Source organism: Vespa mandarinia, chromosome 14, assembly GCF_050613455.1.
Source record: "Vespa mandarinia isolate Hongniang chromosome 14, ASM5061345v1, whole genome shotgun sequence".
Lineage (NCBI taxonomy): Eukaryota > Metazoa > Arthropoda > Insecta > Hymenoptera > Vespidae > Vespa > Vespa mandarinia.
Window position 1 is genome coordinate 364,122 of NC_140823.1, and position 15,519 is coordinate 379,640.

The window sequence follows — 15,519 nt, forward strand, 5'->3', positions numbered from 1 at the left end:
TCATGTGAATCATTATTTTTCATTTAATCAGAGAAGGAGATAAGCCCTCTCAAATAAAAACAGGTATACCAAATGTCCATATAATTTTCCGTTCGGTATGTTTCTTCAGGCACACCCCACACGCCTTTACTTGTTGCTGCTACCGGCAAACGGAGAGTTCCATGCGCGTTTCTATCGATCCTCAAGAGCTTCTATATAAAAGCTCCCGTCATTGGTGATCGTGGAGCAGAGAACGAATTCCATGTTTCGAGAAACCATCGCGCAAGAGAAAAAACGAGATATAGAAAAAGAAAGACGAATTAAAAGGACATTGAACACGATCGTACGACTTACGTTATTTATCATGAGGAAAAATTATTAAGAAAGAGAGGGAGAAAGAGAGAGAAAAAGAGAAAGAGGGAGAGAGAGAGAGAGATAAATAGAGAAAGAGAAAGAGAGAACAGTAAGTGAAATGATCGAAATATGATTTATGTTTTCATTGTCCTTATCATGTCAGCACGTTTCTTCGTTTCTTGTCACCTTCTCCTTAATGTTCATTCGATATTTTGATAGAACGGTGTTCACGAACGTGAATAATTTTACTTCATATCATTTGCAATATGTTTATGTTTTTTTCTTTCATGTTTCGTCAATTATAATTTTAACGCGTTTTTTTATGCTTATGTTTAAATGTATTTATAGACTTTTATGGTAAATCGTGTACACTGTTTGGTAACGTAAATATCATTGTATTATGCTAAAACATGCGTGTTAAATTGAATGTTTTAAATGATAAAAGGTGAACGATCTGTGTAAGGAGTACTTTATTAGAAGAAAAAAATTTAGTTACATTCATATTTTTTATAAACACTCGCCTACCGATTGTTTGACGTTGCGGATTCTTGCTTTCATTTTATTAGTATATTATTATATTCTTATAAAAAAAACTGACATTTCACTGATTTTATATATTTTTCAAATGTATTTTACTTCTGTAAAATGAGATTTAATTTATTGGTTATTAAGTCTTATGCGTTAAAAAGAGATTTACAATATCAATTTACTTTCATTGACAACAATAATTGACGATATTAAAATATAATGCATTAATTTTAAACCAGTCAATTTGTTTCTTAATATGTAGCATACTTTATTGATCTTACGTTGGGAAACAAATTATACGCGTTTGATGACGTAAAACGAAGGATTATAATAGTCATATAAGATCCCCGCCATACTATTTATTAATATAGAAAAACTATTATAAACATTATAAATATTTATATATATATTTATTTATTATATTCAAATGTAGTGTGTGTATATGTGTGTGTATATTTATATATATATATATATATATATATATATATATATATAATGTATGTCATCTTATCCGTATTGAAGAAAATATTATTTCAGATCGCAAAATATTTTGAACTATTGGCTTTAGACTTTACACATCGAATACATTCATATCTCATTTAATTGTTATCAGTCGTTGCAATCAAGTACACAATATTTCTTCGTTTTAAATATTTCATCAATATTTCTTCGTTATGACAAAGAACTTCGCTGTTTCCCAAAAGTCGGTATTGGCCCAAATACAATTAAGCTCATTAACATTTCCATACTGAATAATTTAATAAACAGAAGTCTGATGAATGTAAGCATTGGCTATTTATGGATTTTTGTTCTCATTTTTTTTTCTTTTCTTTTTTCCTTTCTTTTCTTTTGTTGCTATTCTTCATTTTAGAGAAAATAAAAAAAATCTAATAGATCGAGTAGTTTAATTCATTAAATTTATATTATTCTCCAATGAAACATATTTAATAATGATTTAATAATGATAAGGGTGATAAGGAAAGGCAGAAAACATTTCCCGTTTGCACCTAGCGGTCACTTCTATCCATTCACCAGGGCTTATTGATTTTTTGAATTAGCAGATGTTGGGACAAGGTTGGATTTTGACGCTCGTCAGCGTTGGAATAACGGCGCTCGCTCCTGCGCCCTATGAGACGAACGAAGAGTCCTTGAGAAGTGCACTAAATGCTGTTACAAGAAAACAGATATCTTTGGAACCTGTCTCTCAAGAATATTACAATGATTTTCCTTCGCTCAAGTATCACGGAGGTGACATCGAAAGAGTATTCGAAAAGGAACGACAAGCCGATCGAGTTTTATCAGAAGGAGACGAGGAACTTGAATTTCTACCGAATGGTGAGAACAAACATACGATAAATCACCGTTTCCTTAAATTTTCCTATGACAGAACATCTCACAAATCTTGAAATTTTAACGAAATATCTTCATTATTTTATAAAGTGGGTAGATATTAATGACAAAAAAATTAATCAAGTAAATATAAGAGTTAAGAAAACAAGATGAACATTTATTCTCAAGTTTTAATTATCCAAAATAAAACACATAAAAATAGTAAAATAATATTAATTCTCGTAATTTTCACGGTATTGACTTTTCGCGGAACATAATGTGGGAAACGCTGCGATAGATAATACAATTATTCGTCGCTATAGTGATCGATCAAAGTATGTTTCATTTCAAAGGATATAGGACATATCAAGTTTTATTGTTGAGCTTATCAACGTGCTATGATTTTATTTAATATTATAAACTGTTTAGTTATGTTTAAAATTTATATTTTAAAATAAAAAAATCATTTAATAACCCTAAACTGTTACAATTAAAAATTTTTTAATATTTCTTATTTTAATTTTGGTGTACGCATATAAAAAATTTTAACTAACCGATCGCAACGTAATGTCCCGTATTCAGATCAATTGCGATTCCAGAGAACGGACAACTAGAAATGGTGGGTGATGGATTTCAAGGCGTAAACAACAAGTTGCTCGAGAAGTCAGTTATCGATTATTTGGAGAACGCGCAGGAGCAGGTAAAGTCTACTTTTCTTCGAGATTAAAAACAATGAGAGAGTGAAAGAGAGAGAGAGAGAGAGAGAGAGAGAGATAGAGAGAGAGAGGGAAAGAGAAAGCCGAAAAGAAAAAAGGCTCATTAAACACAAACTCGGTAATTTTTAAAAATAACATTTCTGTTTTTATTCAAAATTAAATATGTGATAATCTTTAATATGTATAAGTACGTATAAGGATTATTTAAAAATATAATTCCCAAAATTTCAGTCTGTTCAAATTCGATTAAAAAGTTTTGTTTAATTTTATTGAGAAAAATCAATCTTCTTAATAAAAAATACCAAGTACTATAGAAATAATTATTGAATAACTTATTTTTCTACATAAATATGCATTATATACACAGGAAGTTTGAACGAATTTAAACGATTTACATGTACTTATGTGTATTTTATAGGCTTTCTTCTTTCAGCATGCGCTTTAAAATGTGCAAGTACTTTTTTAAATAAAATTATAGTAAGTAGTCAGAAAATGATCATTATACAGATCGATCTAAAGCAAAGGTTGATTTTCCTCGATAAAATTAAAAAGAAAAAAGAAAAAACGATTAGACTGAAGATATAATTTTTAAAAGAGAACTGTGTACCGTTCCGTGTTATATATTTTTCTAGCATAATTTCGGACAATCATTTACTGTTTTTATATTTACTGTTAATTGTTAATAATTTTAAAAAATTCTTTTACGTTATTTGTAACTAAAAACTCTAACGTATTTCAATAAAAATGAACAAAAAATGATTGACTTCGCATGAAATATATATATATACACACATATATATAACATATAATATATAATATACATAATATATAATATATATAAATATATATATATATAACTTATATAATATAATATATATAATATATATAATATATATTATATATGTATATATATTATTGTTTATTTAGGAACGCGTACCGTCACTCTTTCGAGAACGCGAACGAAGTTCTAATCATAAAAGGGGTAGTGCAACAGAAAATACAAATATAAACGGTCGAGAACTGGCGAAATTGTTTCTGGAGGAATTACAAGACGATTATCCGTACACTCAAACGGAAACCGAAGAAAATTATTTGGATGCACCAATTTACGAGAAATATAGGGCCAACCAAGGAAATAAATTCTACGAGTTAGTATATTTAACGTAAACGTGAATTTTCATTCTTCGTAAAAAGTTTTTAATAAGTTCTGTTTCTTTTACTTTTTACGTTAACCTTTTCATACGATGTTATTACATAACAGGAACGAAGGTCCAATGTCATGGAGCGAACTCTTCGATAAAGGAGATTTGTTGCCAGGTGAAGGAAGAAGAAATGGCGAGGAAAATGATTTCACGGATAAAGATACGGAACAGAATATCCTTTATTTCTTACCAACCGAACGAAGGAACGTAAATGCGAGGTATCCTTTGGGCCGAGAAATCGATAAATATCGAACTTTAGGGAAACGTTATCCAGTAGCTAAAAGAAGTCCAAAAGAATTCCAACAAGTGAAGAGACAAATTATGGATCCAAAGGTAGGTTCAGTTTCGATAGATAGCCAACAGTAAATGTGTTTTTTTTCTTTTTCTGTTTTTTTTTTAACGTTGCCATAAAGCTTCGTAAAAGATTTGTATTATTTACATTATTTTCTTTAAAGGTCGCACAAGATCTAGGCGCATTATTCGGCACGCAATCTACCCTGAAGACTCGTAATTGTACACGTCCGCATAATCATGACCACGAACAAAACCACGACCACGACCACGACCATGACCACAACCCTGATCATGATCATGATCACGATCATGATCACGATTGCGATCACGGCCATGAAAATATTCGCGTTAATACGTCGGAAGCTCCAAAGGTAATTTCTATTTCCAAGGGTCAAAAGGAAAATGTCACGAAGATCAATACATCACAAGAGAAAGGCATCGAAGTGAAAAAGAAGAATATCGATTGGTCTCAGTATTTTGGTATCGATCGTAGGAAGAAAAAAACTACATTCTTGGCCAGGCCAGGTACACAAGATCAAGATGATGAGTGGATGTTACAACGATACTATGAGGTATATTTCTTTTTCTTTTTTTTCTAATATCCTTTACCGTTGATCGTTACTGAACTTTTCATTAAGACGACTTTTCTTTTTTTTACGCCATAAAAATAAAATAAATATCTTACATGTCATATTTTTGTCCAATTCAACATTATAATTCAATTCAGTGTTCTATTATTCTTTTTAATATAAGACATGCAATTCAAATGGGATAGATGGAAAGTTCGTTAAAATATTCTTAACGATGAACGGGTTAATAATAACATGCTTACAAGGGAAACAATAACATTATCCATCACCAAAGTTTACATGAATCCATTTTTCAATAGAACATGGCGGAAAATTTAAAACATCCCGAACGAGAGTCCGAGAGTGAGAACAATGAAAGGAAGGAGAAAGTTAATCAGATATATGCGATATTGAATAATGTTGGTATGGATTTAGAAAAGGTTTGTAAAAACAAAGAAAAAAAAAAGTAAATCAGTTATTAATACAAGAATATTATATCATTGGACATTTAAAAGATCGTTATAATTAAACACGATATTGTAAAAAGTTTGATTGTATTTATATCTTTCATTAAATATATTTGGTAATATTGTGATTAATCCTTATAATTCACAGGCAAAGGATCAGATCATGAATCGACTAGCCGCTGCGTATTCATTAGAAAAGATGCGTAAGGCATTGAATGAATTTAGAAACAGCCTAGCCGCTCGCAAAGAAGCTCAAAAGGCTGCTTACGCTCGAAATAATTTGACACAAAACTTTCGTAATGACGAAAGTATACAAAAAAAAGAAAACAAACAGACTAGCTTCAATATAAACATTAATGATGGTAGATATATTGTGTATATATAATATGCAAAGACGTGTATAATTCCAATATTAAGATTGTAGATAAGAATTAAATGATTAATGTATTGTTCTCTTTCTCTTTTTATTTATTTAGCTCCGGATGGAAACAAGAACTGTCCGAATTTGGAGGCGATCGAACGACAGTGTAAGATTGTCGATAATTTAACTGGAGATAACAGTCAGATGCTATATTTACCATGCGTTATGCTTCAAATATGTAAAGCTTGCGTATGTACACAACTTACTTAAATAATTTGTAGCTAAATCCCTTAATATTTATCCACACTTCTATTTACTATTTACATACTCTAATGCTTCATTGTTTTTCTTGGCTATTATTTATAGGATCATTAAATATTTTTTTTTTAATTTGGTTAAACATTTGATCGGTATTTTAAATAAATGGTCAGTATTTATAATAAAATATCACTAAACATGTAATAATCCAAACGTAAGCCTGATGCAATTTTTTACACTAACTACAATCTTTATATATACTGACTATTTATTTTACAAAATACTTATTATTAATTAATAAAGTATTGACCAAATAAATAAAAGTGATTTTCTTTTATTTTGGTTTGTTCCATATTATATAAAAAAAAAGAAGAAATTAAAAAAAGAATTAAAATCAATTTTCCGACAAACTTCGAAGTCGAAAATTGTCAAATGATATTTAAAATAAAATATTAACATACATATATATATATATATATATATATATATATATATATATATATATATATATATATATATATTTGCACTCTAGTTAATTTTGTTATATGACCTATCTAACAACTCCAGAACATTTTTGTGATATTCACTGATGAATGTATATATAAAAATGTAAATATATACTAATTTATATATTTATTATATATAAATTATATATAATTATATATAATTATATAAAATTATATAAAATTATAAAATTTTTTTGTTCGTTACAGATACCAAATGAAATGAATGAATGTCTAATGAATTACGCGATAGAAGTACGCAAAGTTTGTAACAATCAAAACGAGAAGGGAGCTCTCATGGAAGACGAATTTTGTGTCACGACAGCTCTAAATCTAATGCAATTGCAACCAAGCATCGCTACCTCCTTACAATGTCGTATCAACAAGGAATCCTGTCTACATCGATATTATTATCGTTATCGACATCGTTATTTACACCATCCTCAACATATAAATTATTTTTCTCATGAAAGCTACGATTCCCCGATATCACAACCATCGGAACGATAAGAGATCATTCGAATCTCGAGCAGGCAATCGTATTGCAAATACGTGGATAAATAAATGGGCAGGAACAATAAAAAAAAAAATTAAAAAAAAGAAAAAATAATGTGTCCACTATAATTGCGTGCACTCGAATCAGAACGCGATCTATATGTCACTCTTATATTTTTAGTCATTGTTTTTCGCGTAAAGACATTAAAGATTAAAATATTATTCGAAATTAAAAGCTTCTATTATTTTTTTCAAAATCGTCATTGATTTAAGTAATAGCAAAGACGTAAAGAATTTAAATCGTTAAAATCGATTCGAGAGCACATCGACATTTATTAGCATGTAATGATTTCTATTCTGTTCTGTTCGTAACAAAGCTTATCTGAGAGTTATATGAGACTTTATTTTATGTATAAGTACTATATTTTACAATATAAACAACGTACATATGTGTATCGATTTAATACATCCACTTACTTTTGTTTTTTTTTTTCTTTTTGTATCGAGAGATGCTACTCATCTGGACAATTAGAATGTTTTCTTTCATATTATTAAACTTATTTAGAATAAACAAAAAATTATGTACGAATGATGAAGACAATAATTAATGACTGAAATTTATAGATATTTTTATCTATTGATTATACATTATCATTTATACAATTACCAATAATTGATCATAGTGGAATTCTTTTTTTGTACATAATGATGAGCATCGATATATTATATATTAAAAATATCATCAAAGTCCAGATGAGTGGCTCGAATGAGGACAGAGTTGAACAATATAATGGTGAATGTACAAAGATGTACTTATTAAATGCGGCAATTAATATAATTAACATGGAACTCTTCCAAAATACACTGTTATCAGCAATATAAATGGCAAGTATGAGAAAAACGTAGTCCAAATTCTGTATGTGATTCCAATATATTTTTGTCTACATATATTTTATGCAAGAAACCAAAAAAAAAAGATATCTAAGATTTAATCTGTAGTACAATACAAATCCTCTTGTCTCTCAAATTTATTATAAAACTTTTATCTATAAAGAGCATAACAATATACATTAATGTCTATATTGAAAAATGTTTAAGAATAAATTAAAAGTGTCAATAATATTTTTGTGCAATATTTGAACCGATCTCTTATAATAATAATATATCTTATGTTTGTGTTGACATTATAATTATATTTTATATGTCAGTCCTATATTCGGAACATAAAAAATATATTTAAACATATATGTCTCATTTCCTGTAATTTATAATCGATATAAAAATAATGAACAATATATATAAATAAATAAACTGGACAATGAAAAATAATTATTTGTTGAAATATTTCAATTAAATATAATATATTAATAAATATATTCATTTTGATATGTGTTTAATATACATATTTATAAAAATTTACTTCTCATTTTAAATATTTCATCTAATATCATTTTTAATTTCAAGTCTGCTTCTTATATCCAAAGCAATATATCACTATATATCTTGACCACTATCTATATATATGACCATATATCTTGATCACTATATATCTTATTATATCACAATATTTTTTTTACGAATAGAACTTAAAAAATGACCTATATTAACTTATTTAAATGTATTATTTTAATCGTTCGCGTACCACGAGACACTTTCGCGCTCTTCAAACTTTGTGTCGAAAAAAGCCAAGGCATGTGGCTGAAACAGACAACTGACGGCCCACCCGAAATTTGTCGAAACGCGCTCAGCCATTTAGACGCATGCACGTCGCATCGCTATCAGTAATCCAATTTGTATTTTATTGTTACCTATTCTAAATTAATAAAATACATATATATATATATTTTTTTTCATTCATAACTTTTTATTTTATGTATTGCATATATATGTACAATATATATATATATATATATATATATATATATATATATATATATATATATATATTATAGTATTTCGTAAAAAAATAAGTTATAAATTAAAAATATGATAAATTTGAAGAACAAAAAATATTTTATTGAAAGTAACTTTTAGAATGTAAAACATTGATGTTTATGATAACAGATTGGATGAACTCCCTTTTCACATTGTACACAAATCAGATGCGATCTTTTTCTCTTATTTTTAGTACTACACACTATGCAATTTCGTAAGTTGCATTGTAGCAACTTTACTAAACGTAGCCTATTTTCGTTTAAAAAATCAGGTTGAAAAACTCGTGCCCTCCTCTCTTTCATCCATTCACGCCAATATCAACAATAATTTGCGAAATGAAATCTAATCGGGTCATTGCTCTATTATCCATTTTTTTTTTATAAATAATATAAGCATTCAAAACCATGCAGTTCATGATATTGAAAGCAACCTTTTTCCAATATTTTACAGTTCTACGTTCATCAAGGTATGTGTATAACATTTTATCTGATTCATCTACACCACCCATGAAGGTATTGTAAGAGTAAATGATGGCAGGTTTTCTTGAATGTCTTTCTCTACTGTGTCTTTTCTTTGTTACCGTCACATTTTTATTTTCGCATTTAGTTGAAATTAATATTATTGGTTTTTTACGCTTTTCTTTTCACGATACGCACAAAGGAGCACATTATTGTTTTTGAAATATTTCGCTTCTTTTACATTAACTATTTTTAAGTGATCGGGAATACATTTTTTATTTCGTTTGATAGTTCCGGTTAAATAAGTATTGTTGGAATATAAATATCTAGTTAATTCAATACTATTAAAAATGTTGTCAACAAAGACGTGATACCCTTTATTTAAACAATTACTTTCATTTAATAAATTTACCACGACATTATATCCTAGCCCAAACGTATTTTTGTCACTATTAATTTTTGATTTTGCGCCTTTGTAACAATAAAAGGTTAAACAATATTTCGAAACTGCATCGCATAGCATCAAAAATTTTATGCCCCAGCGATGATGTTTTTTGTTTGGCATGTATTGAATTATACTCGAATGACATAACGTCCCAACTAAGGATTCGTCGATTGATAATTCCTTATGAGGTGTATAATATAATTTAAAAACTCTGTTAGCGTGTTTAACAAGAGGTTCAAATTTAACACAGGGATCGTAATTAGAATGATTAGATGGAAAACACAAAGAACTATCTACTAAATGAAAATACTTAAAAATTTCTTGAAAACATTTTCTTGAACCATGGTATCTGCCGTGAATTTTTGCTCCAATATGAAGGTAATGCCCATTTCTAGAATCATTGCTATGAATGCTTTCACCTCCAATTCAGTAACTGGTGTCCATTTCTGTAGTATAGACAAATCTGATGGTTCAAGAAAACGCCTCGAATATTTCGCGTAATTATTAGTTTCGGTAACCATTAGTGACAATAATTCTAAATAAAAAAAAAAGTTAAAGTATTTAATCGGTTTGTACTCATTAGGAAAATTGCATTCTGCTTCAGAATTGTCGGTATTTTCTTTGGCTATTCTTAGCAAGTCCTCTGCACATGAATCATCATCATGTATCAAAAAATCGCTATCACTCTCTGAGCTACTGAAAATACATTTCTTGCTCTTCCTAACAGGAATGATATCAGAGTCATCGGTGTCATTCGGACAATTTGAATTTTCGTTTACGTTTATAATTTTAATTTTTTGGCTCATTATACCTCCTTAGGGATAAAATAAATTAATTATAAAAGTTATTCAATAAACCTCAGCTAACACTACACTTACTTTCTGCTTTATTTCGTCTAATAATTTCTAGAAAGACATGGTTATTAGCAATGATGATCGCACTTTTATAACACTACGTCCAATCCTTTTGCCAGTTGCAAAAAGAATCTTGTTATAAAAGAAACAAACACGAGAAGCGCGGTCCCATTATTTACCACATTGAACATAACAAGCGCTATCGCGCTCTTCAGCTTTTTTCGATATGTAATCGAAGAATTTTTTCAATATGTAATCGAAGAAGCGCGATCGCACTCCTTGGCATTTTTCGATCATGTTTTGTCAAAACCCTCTAGTACGCAAACGGTTAAACAAGATAATATACATTTGAAATTTATTACAAATGTTTACATAATTTCATAGAATAGATAATATTAATAATCATAGTAGATGCAATGCAGAAATTGATTTTCTTATTTCATATCTCCAATTTATCTATTGAAACGATACTGTTTTGTTAAAAATAGAGAAGAGATTTTTAAATTATAAAATAGAAAGGATCTTATTATATTAAGTATCTTATTATATATCTTGTTATATTATTATCATATAAATTTGTTATGTCCTAGTTACAAAAGAAATATAAAATATGAATACACAATATTATACAAATGAATGAAACAATTGTTAGTGTATAATAATTTTAAACTATCATTAATATTATTTCCGATAAAATAATACTGAAAAAGTAAAAAATATTATTACTTTAGGTAGCATCAGTAGAATTATTTTATGAACGTAAGTATGCGTTGTCGATTTTCATTATCACTCTTAGTAATTAAATGACCAAGAAAATTTGAGTTTTGCTTGTTAATGTTTCAATAACATTGTACACTTTCATGTCTGCAATATCACGATGTGAACAATCAATTCCTAAAGCAGAATCATTTTCTATTAGTTGTTGAGCCTTTGTCCCAACAAGAGCATTTACTAAAGGAAAACCTGAATTTTCAGCCAATGCTGAATTGGAAAGCTTGAATTTGAAAAGCTTTCAAAGCTTAAACAAATGCATGGAATGTATATTGCTCTGAAGTATTGATTATCTTGGCTTCTGCTGCACATACCAATGTATATGAAATTCCTGTTGCACCACCATCATACAAAATCTTTTTATCCTTAGTATTAAGTACGTTACGTACAATGCACAATGCATCCTGAATTGCACGTTCAGTTTCTTCAATAATATAAATAAATGAAAAAAAAAGAAAATTAAGTAAGTAGTTTTACATACTCACCATGTTTAAGTTATTAATATCTTCTTTTATATAATTTTAAATGCTGTAATATGAACACACACCGATAAAGCAAAGATATATTAAACCTTGTTAGACTCATATTTTTTCGAAGGGTGTGATCAGTAAACTGCATAAAAAACATATGTGAAATTCTCTTTACATGAATCAGATCACAAGTATTATGGAAAAAATGTTATCAAAAGTTCTAACTATTTTATTGTCTCATGAATTCTTACATTATTTAATAACAATCTTTTGTGGTGACAAAAGATAATTTTTGAACAATACCGGCGTATCCAAATTTCTCTAGCATTAATTCTTTGAATCTTGACACGATATAACTACCCATTCCAACAGCAATTTAAAAAAAAATTAATTATATTTTAGTATAATATATAATTCATATTAACAACACTATGTTAAATTATAAATATAAGGCAGAGCCCTCAGATCTCATAATCTTATAGTCATCAGAGAAATCCCAAAAGTAGGCATTTTAGATAGATAATTCAAAAAAATCTTTTTATTTTAATACCAATTAATATGATATTAAATAGTAAAACAATACAAAGATTACATGAATTAAACCAGACCTATTTTCCAAACTCTTACACCTCCTCCAGTGTATTTTGTCATCATTGGGCAAATAAAACATATAGACAAAAAAGATGTTACTACTTTATATGAAAACTTACTTCTATTTCTAGACCACCAATCTGTCTAACTGCTGATAAATCTTGCAAAAGAAAATGATTTGTTTCACCATCAAATCCCCACTACCAAGTGTCGTGTCAGTTTCCTTGAGCAATTTTACCATTTCAATAAATTTTTCTATCTCATATTTGTATATCTAATATTCTATAATTTTCGTCCAAAATGACATGAAGCTTATTTTTTGTCTTCGATTTTGATGGTATAAAAGAGCAAATTAAGATTGCTAGTATGATGTTCCCTAAACCCTGAAAAAAATTATTAAAATCAAAGTAATATTAACTCATTAAGTTATAAATAGATTATTTATATTTTATAGATCACATATATATTACCTATGACAGACAGAAATTCCTAAATTCTCTCTAAGGCCATTTCCCTGAGAATAGCTCAAGGTATTAACTCTAATTAGAAAAAAGCAATCTAGACAACACAAGTATTATCTTTGTAATCTGTGAATAACTAAAGTACTACACTGCATATTAAAACAGTATTTTCCACCAACCTTTCGTATATTCTTATTAATTCAAAATTAACATCATATGTAATATGATCATAAATTGTTAATATAACATTTATTACAATTTCTGCCGCTTGTTTATGGCACTTATTGATACTAGAAATTAAGATATAGTTTATTTAGACTATGGTTGTTTAAATATTAAAAATTTTCAAGACAGAAGTCATTATAAAATGATTAATTACATCTTAAAGCAGTAACATCATAGTAATCTTGATGTACGATTCTAAATTTTCCATGCTTTCTGGTAATTTGTACATAATTGTTTTAAAATGATCAGTCGTACATTTCAAATCCATCCGCTATTCTTATCGTATATATTGCTTTATATAATAATTGTTCAACTTGTTCTCAACAAATCACCAGTTAATATAATTACTCCATTAATATAATCTCCAATCCGAGAGATTGAGACAAATGGACAATTTTGAAACTTCATGGTTTATATCCGTTTTCTTTAAAATTGTAGCTCCATTATTGGTAATGCTAACATCTCCATCCTATTTTGTCATCAACTTATCCAAATCTTTTGGATCAAGAGGTTTTGAGAATATTAGCCACATTACAGGTTGTTAAATTATGTAACTGAAAATTAGAAGTATATTATATAAGATTATTATTTATGTCATACAAATTCATTTTTACAAACAATTGATACTAAAAGTTGCTTTTAACAAAATATCTTATTTTATCCTCAAAATTAGCAAAGGTGTCATGAAGACCAAATAATTTCCTTTTATGGGCAGGAAAAGATCTCATTGATATGTGCATTAATGTATACATATGGGCATACTAAACTAATTGCAAAAAACATAAATATTTCATAATTTTAACATAAATTTTTTTTAAAGTAAGGCATAATATTTCATATCTTAAATAAATAATAATAATAAAAATAAAGTTGTTAAAATAATGCCAAACCTATAATATCTATTACACCTGGTCGATTACAAATTTAGTAAATATCAAAATAAATCAATTTCCTCAAATTTTTTAATAAAACAAGATCTTAATAATTATATATAATTTACATATATACTCCATAAATATTATAATATATTTTATAATTAAATTCATACCGTAATAGTATCGATAACGTTTAATCGTTTTTATTTATCTTGATTGTTTAAAACAATAAATGAACGACTATATTTATAAAATACTATATTTCCTGGAATCACAAACATTTTCATTTCAATTCGTAAAGCAATTATCGAATATTAAAACATTTATTTCAAATGTAATTCTAAATATCTACGCTTCTAAGTAACGTTTGCTTCTAACCTAACAAATATAGGAAGAAAAAGAAGGAAGTATGTCAAAATTATACCCTATGTTGTCATCTTGTCCAAGATATTGAACAGGGAAGCAATAAATTTGAATTAATTTTTTTGAGAGAGAGGGAGGAAATAATAGTGTTTTTAATACGATCGACCCAAATTCAAAGAAAAAAGAATGTTTTCATATTACAATGAATGCAATATCTGTCTCACATTATTTAACTCCGTGTAGTTGTTTTCGTTTTTAATCATAATTGCTCTTATGCAAACGTATGCACTTATATTATTTTGTCTAATCTTTATATTTATGGAATTAGTAACATGTTATTTTTCTTTTCAAATGGTAATTTATCTTATATAATAAATTTTTATAAACATGTGCAATCTTCATAAAATAAATAATAAAAGCGTGTGAAAATGATAAAATTTTAACATAATTTTTCATATGATTTATTGTACTATTTCCACTGATTTTTTAAGTTTTAAATCAATCTTACATTTTCCAAAGATACAGTATATCTTTTTAAACATGAATTTTTTTACATATATTTTTCTGAAACTTTTACATATATTTATCATATAAAAATAGAATTGTATCTAGAAGTTTAAGAATTATGGAAATTATAAGAATACTTCTATATTATCTGATATAAGTAATATAGGGACATGTTTCATTAGATTTTTAATATTTTTCCATTCAAATATTTTGTTTCTATTGATCCTACGAATTAATTCATACTTAACTATTAGAGCTATTTAATATGCTATATTGTTTGTATGGTACATTTATTTGTGTATTAGGTAATCACACACATGTAATTACTTTGAAATTTATTTATTGAATAGAAGTATTTACTTTTGACTGGAAATCAGTCGGCCAAATTTCTTAAACTCTGTAATACATCGTAAGAATGAAATTCTATCGTTTATAGGGTTTCATATATGTTTCATATATAATGACACTTTATTTTTATAAAATAATTTGATGTAGTGTAACATACGTTT

At 27.6% G+C, this 15,519-nt stretch overlaps 1 protein-coding gene across 3 annotated transcripts; it reads left to right on the top strand.

Moving 5' to 3' along the window:
* The first annotated feature begins 210 nt into the window (after positions 1–210).
* Positions 211–8,201, top strand: LOC118450783 (uncharacterized). Of its 3 annotated transcripts, none has more exons than XM_035886689.2 (10): positions 211–442; positions 1,920–2,196; positions 2,790–2,890; positions 3,834–4,054; positions 4,168–4,441; positions 4,564–4,974; positions 5,292–5,411; positions 5,587–5,800; positions 5,915–6,048; positions 6,771–8,200. In XM_035886689.2, the coding sequence occupies exons 2-10, from the start codon at positions 1,923–1,925 to the stop codon at positions 7,068–7,070; spliced, it is 2,049 nt and encodes a 682-aa protein (XP_035742582.2). In that variant the 5' UTR covers positions 211–442; positions 1,920–1,922; the 3' UTR covers positions 7,071–8,200. The 3 variants fall into 3 exon arrangements, with proteins under 3 accessions (XP_035742582.2, XP_035742580.2, XP_085517359.1); XM_035886687.2 differs by having other exon boundaries at positions 1,923–2,196; XM_085661233.1 differs by lacking the exon at positions 211–442 and having other exon boundaries at positions 2,070–2,196; positions 2,773–2,890; positions 6,771–8,201.
* The last annotated feature ends 7,318 nt before the right edge of the window (positions 8,202–15,519 follow it).

Excerpts from the sequence above, each read along its gene's own strand:
- LOC118450783 (XM_035886689.2), top strand. The coding sequence starts at position 1,923 with ATGTTGGGACAAGGTTGGATTTTGACGCTCGTCAGCGTTGGAATAACG. Across the intron at positions 2,891-3,833 it reads TGGAGAACGCGCAGGAGCAG|GAACGCGTACCGTCACTCTT; the intron begins GTAAAGTCTACT and ends TTGTTTATTTAG. Across the intron at positions 5,801-5,914 it reads CAATATAAACATTAATGATG|CTCCGGATGGAAACAAGAAC; the intron begins GTAGATATATTG and ends TTATTTATTTAG.